This window comes from Terrapene carolina, unplaced genomic scaffold (assembly GCF_002925995.2).
Source record: "Terrapene carolina triunguis isolate 2854851 unplaced genomic scaffold, T_m_triunguis-2.0 Scaffold84, whole genome shotgun sequence".
NCBI lineage: Eukaryota > Metazoa > Chordata > Testudines > Emydidae > Terrapene > Terrapene triunguis.
The window spans coordinates 39,786,878-39,796,484 of record NW_020664435.1 but is presented as its reverse complement, the minus strand read 5'-3'; the positions used below and the strand labels follow the sequence as shown (position 1 = coordinate 39,796,484).

The 9,607-nt window shown below is 40.0% G+C and overlaps 1 protein-coding gene across 2 annotated transcripts; it reads left to right on the top strand.

Annotated features, from left to right (window-relative positions):
• Nucleotides 1–749: 749 nt before the first annotated feature.
• On the top strand, nt 750–7,547 carry SKIDA1 (SKI/DACH domain containing 1). 2 transcript variants are annotated; one of them, XM_026649486.2, is made up of 2 exons: nt 750–2,408; nt 3,273–7,547. In XM_026649486.2, exon 2 carries the CDS (start codon nt 3,368–3,370, stop codon nt 5,897–5,899), a length of 2,532 nt encoding a protein of 843 aa, XP_026505271.1. In that variant the 5' UTR covers nt 750–2,408; nt 3,273–3,367; the 3' UTR covers nt 5,900–7,547. The 2 variants fall into 2 exon arrangements, with proteins under 2 accessions (XP_026505271.1, XP_024055393.2); XM_024199625.3 differs by having other exon boundaries at nt 3,270–7,547.
• Nucleotides 7,548–9,607: the final 2,060 nt, after the last annotated feature.

The following is a 9,607-nucleotide window of genomic DNA, read 5'->3' as shown; positions in this document are numbered from 1 at the left end:
AGGGAGAGAGTAAATTATTGCATAGGTTTTAATATAATTGATAACAGACACCTTTATTTTTTCCTGTCCGTTCTTTTGGCTAGCTTTCACATTAATAATCTAAACCATAAATGTTGGTAGCTATTGATCACAAACCCCTGTGTGCGTGCAAATCCAGTTTAAAGTCCCCTGCCTTTACTGTGTATGTGTGCCAGGGTAAGGGCCTCTACCAGCTCTCTTTATAGTGATCTACCCCAATGTGCCTGAAGAAGATCCTGATATACAGCGTGTGCTGATGGCTATAAGAAAGCTGCCTGTTTCATTCTGCACAAAAAATGATGGAGAAGTTAAAGAAACAAAAGACATCTGTGTGTGATGTGGAGTAAGATATGCAATTTAAAGTGTGTGTATATCTATAATTGAGTGTGTGTGTGTGTGTGTGTGTGTGTGTGTGAGAGAGAGAGAGAGAGAGAGAGAGAGATATTTTCTAAGACTTCTCCCCCCGCCTTTCAACGTTGGCTCTGACTACATCCAGAAGCTAATGGCTGTACCTTTCAGGGGGTGTGAGGGGGTGGGAGGTCTGGCAAATAGCTGCTAGTAGTTTAAAACATTTGATAGTGCAAGTATTAAACAAAAAAGCATGCATTTTAAAAATAGTTACTGAATCACATTACCAGACTGTCATATGTAGTAAGAGAGAGAGAGAGAGTGTGTGTGTGTGTGTGAGAGAGAGAACTAAGCTACCTGGCAAAGAAATGACTTTTCAGCCCACTTTTTTTGTAATGTCTTCTTTAAAAGCTTTATCTGAGGTTACTGTTTCTTTACTGTTTGACTCCATAGCCTTAACCTTAAAACAGGGGGAGGAGAATAGTGGGGTGGGGGTGGGGGTGCGAGCAGCATATAAGTGCATCAGGAGGAATTTTTAAACGACCTTATTGTCTCTAGCTTTAGAAAGGCTACGAGGATTTCCTTTTAACGCCAGCAGCTGTTTTCCCTCGAAACTTTGCTTTCAGCTAGAGAATATAACATGATGTCTCTTACGCAAGTGAGAAAGGAAAATGTATGCTGATAAATCCAGATGCGAAGCAAAAGAAGGCTTAACTCTGTGGATGGTATTAGCTGTGACGAGGCATTGTTCACTGCTGCCTCTTGGTTACGTTTAAAGGCTGAAATATCACGAGATCCATTCAATGATCCTTTTCTCATTCAAGAGACAAAATGTAATTTGCTGTAGCTCTGGTTTCTTGGAGGGGAATACTATCCTTAGATTTCAAAAGGAAGAACTAGATGTGGTTTGTACACACATTGATTAAGTTGAAGAGCGGCGATTACATCTGTGCAGAGAGCAACAGTAGTCTAGGGGTGGCTTTTCAAATCTCAAACCTACTGAGTTACAGACTCTCCTAAATAGACTTCCTTAATTTCCGGATGCACTTCTGCAAATTCCCAGTTCTCGCCAGAATTCCTGCGAAATTGGGAGGTTGTGTGCATTTTACTTTGTAATGCAAAACTATCGAAAATCATTTTTTAAAAGCGATCCTTTTATTTATTTCAGCTATACCTGATGGTGTAATACGAGCTCCACTCACCATATTGCCAATCTATAGAGTGGATAATGGAACTTTTGAATTAGAAGGGAAAAATTAGTCCCAGAAATATGAGATGTTTTCTTAATCACACGGATGTGTCTAATTTTGGATATGCACTAAACTACTGCTATATATAAGTGCTTGTGTTCTATCCAGTTTTCAGTTGAAAACTGATTATGGGCGGATAGTTATTTTTGCAGCTTTTGACATGCAAACCGCAAACATCATTTTAACGCACGAAGGAAGAGGTTTGCTAACATCGCAACATGTTCGAAATCATTTGTGCCTGACACTGAAGTATTGTAACGTCACTGCGAAGAGGTTACACCTTCATGCTGCTTCTTCAAAATGATTTTTAAAGGGTTGGTATAAATGGAACATCTAAACTCTGCAGAAGGTCTACCCCAAACTGAACGTGCTGCAAACCAGAAGTGCCCTGGACCGTTGCAATATTCTATATCGTGTGCCAGCACTTTTCTGTTATTACGTAAAGCCTCTGGAAGCACCTTGGATATTTTACATTCTCTTTTCTCTACTGGAAGCAGTCAGCACACAAGAATCCTAACGTGGAGTCTGGGACTCTAGGACATTCCAGCTTGTGATCCAGCACGGTTAATTGTGAAAAGTGTGTACATTTCTGGCTTATCTATGCTTTGTTATGGGTCTGACGTGAGCCCACGTCCTCCTTCCCCTCCCCCAATATTACAGACAGAATTTCAACTACAGAGTGACAGTATTACGGTGTTGGAAACCTTGATATGCAGAGCAAAAAACAAACTTAGCCATTGACTGTAGAACGACAATTAAATAGAAGAGGAAAATCAACAGAAACTCGAAAATGTAAGTATTCGTTCTCGGTTTCTAACAACAGAGCCTTTCACTCTGGAGCTTGAAAAAGGGAAATACCAGGCTATTCTGCACATTTTCGCTAAGCTTCATTTTCCACACAATGCAGAATAAAATATCAGTTTACAATTATTGCATTACCAAAGTCTTTTCTCTCGATATGATAACACTTATGTCCGTTACAGTCACATAATGCGCAAAATAGCGGCATTTGTCCAAAATAGTCTAATGATATATATATCTATCTATCTATATAGATAGATATATAGATATATATAAAATGACAATAAAAACATACAAATCCTACATCTGTAGCTAGCGATGAAGTCTGAGAGGTCTGAGTGTATCTGAGCTCAGATTGTTTAATAGAAAGATTTATATACTAACTGTATTATTTACTTTGGGAGGGGGGCTTGGCAGTGTAAGGGTATGCTAATTAGTGGGAGATTTTTTTGGGGGGGAAGGGGTGGAATATCAATTTTTATTGCATCACCTGTCAGGAGTGTCCAATCAGCGTTGGCTTTAGGGGAATTAATTGATGAAGGTGTCTCCGGACGAGCTCACTTCACTCTGTCATTTTATTTGTAGCTAAAGCAGCGGCGGGAATAGCAGCTGCATTTCTTTTCTCTTCCTCCCTTCACATTCCATTATCATAGTTCTCCAATGGAAAAGCAGGGAATGAAAGGGAACAGGTACTGATCTTCAACAGCAACTTAGAGAAACACTTTGGCAAACCTGATTTTCAAACAAAAATATAGAGAGATTGTAGTTTCACATGTTGGTTTTTTTTTTCTAATTTCGTCTAAAGTTTGGCACTCCATTGAGCAGGAATAACAGTCTTTGTTATTTTATTAGCAGGATGCCTTGAGACAAATACAGCATCTGGCTGAGGATTGTGTGTGTGGCTTTTTTTCTTTATTTCTGCAAATGCTGGGAATAATTTAATTCACGAAATGGGAGACTTGAAGTCGGGTTTTGAAGAGGTGGATGGCGTGAGGCTCGGCTACCTCATCATTAAAGGAAAGCAAATGTTTGCACTCTCTCAGGTTTTTACAGACCTGCTCAAAAACATCCCGAGAACTACAGTGCACAAGCGAATGGATCATTTAAAAGTAAAAAAGCATCACTGCGACCTGGAGGAGTTGAGGAAACTCAAAGCCATCAACTCCATCGCTTTTCATGCAGCCAAATGCACCCTGATATCCAGAGAGGACGTAGAAGCTCTTTACACTTCTTGCAAAACGGAACGAGTCCTTAAGACAAAAAGGAGGAAAATAAGCCGGTCATTGTCAACAAAAGATCTCCAACCGGAGCACACATCCACCGACCCCTACTCCAGCTTTTGGAAAGAGAACAAACTCTGGCTGGGTTTGAATGAATCGGCTCAGCCTCTGCCAATTAGAAGAAAAGCTTTGCGTCCCGGGGACACAGGCTTGCTACCGGCCTCTGATCTACCTCACATTTTTAGTAAATACACTGGTCACAGCTACCCAGAAATCGCTCGGTCGCCTTGCAAACCCCCTTTAAACTATGAAACTGCCCCGATCGTGGGCAACTATGTCACCTTTCACTCGGATCCCCCGTATTTTCGGAGCGTCCTTTGCAGCAAGCACCCGGCTGCTGCTGCTGCTGCTGCTTATTACCAGTCCGCCGCCGCCATCGCGCAGACCAAGCTAGCGGCGGCTGCTGCTGCAGGGAGCCCTGTGGGTTTGACTTACAGATACAAAAGGAAAAGACCGTGTGAGGCCGCCCAAAAGGACTGTTTATTAAACACCCCCAGCAGCGCCAGGCGGCTCCTGATCGTGCCCAGGCCCTGCAAGCCCAAAGGAGCTGCAGCAAGCACGGCCGCTTGCCTGGAGAGATTTCACCTCGTCAATGGCTTTTGCACTTCTCCGCAGCAGCCGCAGCAACAGCATCTGGGCAGCTTCCCCGAGAGCTACAGCAGTGACTCGGAGTCCAGCTCTTACTCCGACCATGTGGCCAACGACTCTGACTTCGGGTCCAGCCTCTCCAGCACCAGCAACTCCGTGTCCTCGGAGGAGGAGGAGGAAGACGACGAGGAGGACGGCAGCGGTGTCTCGGACTCCAGCGAGGTCAGCTCCGAGGAGGAGGATACGACCTCAGACTCCGACTCCAGCTCGGTTTCCAGCCAGGTCTCGGTGCAAAGCATCCGCTTCAGGCGAACCAGTTTCTGCAACCCCCCCAGCATGGCCCAGGCCAACTTCTTGTATCATTTGGCCACGGCCGCCCCCACCAAATCGCCAGCTTTCGAGGAGGCAGGCAGGCTTCCCGACCTCAAAAGTGCTCAGTGTGGTGTCAAATCGGAATTGCCAGAGGAATGGAGTCATCAAAGCTGGGCATCCAAAGCACCTCCAGTGTGCTGCTCCAGCAGCCTTGGAAGTTGTTTTGCTGAGATAAGGAATGATAGGGTATCTGAGATCACATTCCCACACCCTGAATTTTCCAATAATGTAAAGAGTACTGACCTAACAATTAACTGTGCTGCAAAGGGGGCCTCTTCACCTAGCCCAAAGACAAACAATGCATTTCCACAACAAAGAATACTCAGAGAGGCAAGGAAATGCCTTCAAGCAACAACTACACACTGTGCAGATAACAATACAATAGCTGCTAGGTTCTTAAATAATGATTCTTCACCAACAGCAGCAAATTCAGAAGAAGATTCCAAAATCCCTCATTGTATTGAATTTGCCACGGATTTACCCTCTTTGCAAACTGATCGTGCTTCTACAACAGCAGCAGCTGAGCTTGAATGCACTGATCCAGGCAATAAGGCATTGCCATTCCTGCACAATATTAAAATCAAAATAGAGGATAGCAGTACGAATGAAGAATATGAACCTGACCTTTCAAAACATAAGCTAAAGTGTGAGTGCAATGATACTAAGGATGAGTTTAACGGTGTGACTGAGAGTAATAACCCGGACGTTTTATTAACAGCCCAGGAAGATTCTGCTTGCACTGAGAAAGAAACCACTTCCTTAAACACGCTGACTCAGAGTCAGGTCCTTTCATGCACTTTAGGTACTCCAAAACCTGAGGATGGGGAGTATAAATTTGGAGCGAGGGTGAGAAAAAATTACAGGACATTGGTTTTGGGAAAGCGACCTGTACTGCAGACTCCTCCAGTCAAACCAAATTTGAAATCAGCTAGAAGCCCACGTCCTACAGGTAAAATTGAGATACATGAAGGAACACTGGATGATTTTACAGTTACCAATAGACGCAAAAGGGTAGCCAGCAATGTAGCATCAGCAGTGAAAAGGCCGTTTAATTTCATGGCAAACTTTCCCTGTCCACCGTCACTAATTATTGGCAATGATGGGGATTTGTTGCCAGCTTATTCCTTAAACACCACTAAGGATTCGCAACCACCTCACAAGGCCCACCCTGTATGGAAATGGCAGTTGGGCGGTTCTGCAATACCTCTTCCACCTAGCCACAAATTCAGGAAATTTAATTAATAAAATAGTTTGGAAAATACTTTCTTGAACCACCTTTACCTTTCTTTTGTTTTAAACTCAACAGGATGGTTTGTACAAGCCCCTTAATGCTTTACACACTTTTGGAGTCCTGTTTTATCACATTGTGAAGATAGAAATCGGATTACTATTTTCTTTTCCATTACAGTTTTTATTTGTTTGTTTGTCTGGGTAATTTTTACATTCCACAGAGTACTTCAGGCTAAAGACTCAACTTAAACTCAGTTATTATGGTAGAGCTGGAACACTTTACTGTTTAAATGCTAATAATGCACCGGTACCTCAATTCAACTGCTACAAATAAATGTCAAAAGGTTGAATAATAAATATTAGAATGAGCCATTAAATTTATGCACTAGATTTCGAAAATGGAAGTCTAACTGTTAATTCAGTTAAAGTTTGTTAAGTTACTTGGTTGCACAGTAAGGGTTCACTATAATTCAATGTGGCAGCAGTCTCTACTTTTCGGGAGCTTTGTTTTCCAGAGTAGGGGGCTCTTTTTCCAAGAGCAGTTGCATTTACTAATTTTTCTATGGTTTGGAAAGGTTGGGGTAGGAGTACAGCTGAAGCACTGGAAAAGCTGCCTCATCTCAAAACTAGTAAATAAATATGGAATTCTGTTTTTGATAAAGGGTGTCTTTTTACTTGTACAGTCACTCTTTGCAATTGGAAAGACTTTTTGTTTCACCCCAAAGTCTTAAATAAGGTTACTGTTACCCACTAATGTCCTACTTCAATTTTGGTCTGAACATGCCCCTTACTAACTTGCAAAGCAACTAAAATATTTGTCTGTATAGCAGTACAATTTATGGTCTAACCTCTCACACTCGATGGAGGAAATAGCAAAGCGGTAAATGCAACACAGAAAGTGAAACGTGAGGCCATAAGTGGAAAGAATACACAAAATGAGAATATCATGTTATTCATAGCTTTTTGGCACCAAAACTCAGGCATTTAAACTTTAATACACTTCACTGTTTTATCCGAATCTCTTGAAACTTGAGTTTTGCAATACCATCCTATCTATGTAGCAGGAGCATTTCTACTGCACGTGACAATCAGAGGCAATTATCTATATTTGCACTTAATATCGAAATAGTTTAACAGGTAGACTTCTAGAGTCTAGCCCTCGGTAAGACATGCTGGTGTAATATGTTGTGATGATGGAAGCAGTAAATCAAAATTATGAAAATTTGCACTGTTGAAAAGCATGCTTTAGCTTTATTTTCAATTAAAAACACTGTTTAAAAATTCCTGATTTCATACACTTCGACTTATTGCAGAGTTGTCCATAATTTCCTCTTCATCTGAAAGTTTAAGGTTTTTATTTGGAGGAAATACGCTTCCAGAGGTTATTTTTGTTTTGTTTTGATTTTAAATAAAACTGTTATTAACCCAATTTAAGGCAGTCTTGAACAATGTAGAGTTTATATTTTGGGAGGGAAATACGTTACAAACTTATAATAAAATAGTTTGAAAAGTTGGGGATTTGAAAAGGACAACTACAATTGGGCTGCTGAATCAGCAGAGTTTGAGATTAAAAATTGCTGGGTTACTCTTTTTGATTTACATTTTATTTATAGTAGAGTCTTTTCCAAATTACATTTTAGGGATTCCACCTCTTCATTAATTCCGGGAGAATAATTTATCATAAATCAAAAAAAGAAAACAAAACAACAATGAAATGTTTATTGTGTGACTCAGAGTCAACATTTCTTATGGAAATTCACTGCCTATTTTTTATCCTCTACCCTCTTTGTCTCTAAATATTCCAAGTAGACACTGGCTGCTTTCAGCTCTATTTACTATATATATGCACACCGTGGTTTTCCTCTCATTGTAAAAGACCTCTTCTAAGAATACCTGCAGCCAAATATATTTAGAAAGAGTAAACAATTGCCTTTCAATTGATTCACCCTTCCCCCCCCATACACACACTTTAAGTTGCCAATTGCAAAAGGTGCATTGCATACTTAACCTGCTCAGCGGAAATTATGGTGGTCGTTAAAAATCTGTTTACTGGATGAAGTTGTTCTGAAATTAATGTTTACATTCGAGTGTTTGGAGCTGCATAAATTACAGGCTTATTTCCAGAAATATGTAAATACGTACACAATTTACTGTTCAGGAAAATCCCCTGGCTCTTTGGGAAAGCAGGGTTTGGTTGAAAAGGGTCTCCCCTTGACAGAAATCTACAAAGCTACAATATGCAAGCTTAAAACCTGAAATTTCGCCTTATCTATTAAACAGTACGTATATCATTTTAAAAGTAGCTTCCTCCACTGACCCTGTGTACTTACAATTAGAGACATGTTGACTTGACCCTAACTTATAAATAGCAGAGACGATTTGTTTTAACTCTCTAACTAATATTGGGGAAAGAAACAAAGCACAAATTCAGACCAAATACATTCAGTGGAGTTTAAAACGTAAAATATGGCGCCCAGCTCTGATATTAGCTCTGTCGCCCTACATGAATTAATAGTTCCAGTTTACGGAAGCTGGAGAATGAACACCACCAAGCCAAATACATTCCTGAGTGTATCATTCCTGCAGACTTTTCTGCTGAAGTATGATGAATAAAGGCACCATCAAAAGGCAAAAAGTTAAATGGCCAAATAATTGTCACACGTGTACACCTCAGTTTAGTTTCAAGCCACTAGCAAGAACATTTGAGTTTTTACTTCTGTCAGAGTAATCTGCCAGGTACAAGAATTTACTGAAAAGGGTATTATTTCAAATCCCTGGTAGTTTGGGAGCTGTTTCTCATTGTGTTGTAATAATTCTTGCGAACACAGTTTATTATAATTTTAGACTTGATGATGATAATAATAAAATAAAATTACTGTTATAAATAGCACATTTTCCCCTAATAAAGGTAAGTCTTAATACTGAGGAAAACAAGGGTTTTCTAGCCAGCGGGATTATGGTATTGCTGTAATGTTTGTAGGAAAGAGAAACTAAAGGGTATCAGCTATGAAACTTGACAGTTTTCCAGTTTCTTGATGTACAATGCATAAATCAATAAAATGAAATAAAAGAATAATAATAAATAAAACACACCTAGGAGAGTACTTGAACTTGTCTGGAACATTATTCCAGAGATTTTGCTACAAGTAGAGGCTACTGATACATTTATTGGGAAGATTTCTGTGACCACATTGAAGACAAAGGAAGTTTTGGACTATGTCTAATTCTCTAGAGCATTAAAAAAGGGAACATGTGTAATGCCTTCAGCGACCAGGTATATTGCCTTAAAAGATGTAACTTTCAGTTTACAACAATTTACTTTTAAAAGTGATTGTTCTATAATATACACTTACTTGACTACAGTGGGATAATCTCTTTACTGGTTTATTTAAAACGCCACTATGTAGCAATAATGCAAAAATGGTGGTGGCTGTTGTATGACGTTTGCTGTTCAATCATTCACTTGGTGATTTTCTGCATGGTCTCTGACCTTTTTTCCTATATCAGATTTAGTCGCCAATAAATTAAAGTTTCTGCAGAAATAAGAACAATGCTATCATGTTTTTGTTTGTTACACTTCACACGTGTGAGTGGTTAAGATAGAGAGAGGGATGTAAAAATTGGCATTTTTTCTATGCAGGCGTCTAATTCAGTGGTAATCTGTAGAAAAACTATTGTAATACATGTAATATACTAGAAAATATATAACATAGAGAACGT

Bases quoted from the DNA above. Each gene is read 5' to 3' on its own strand.
- SKIDA1 (XM_026649486.2), top strand. From the start codon at position 3,368: ATGGGAGACTTGAAGTCGGGTTTTGAAGAGGTGGATGGCGTGAGGCTC.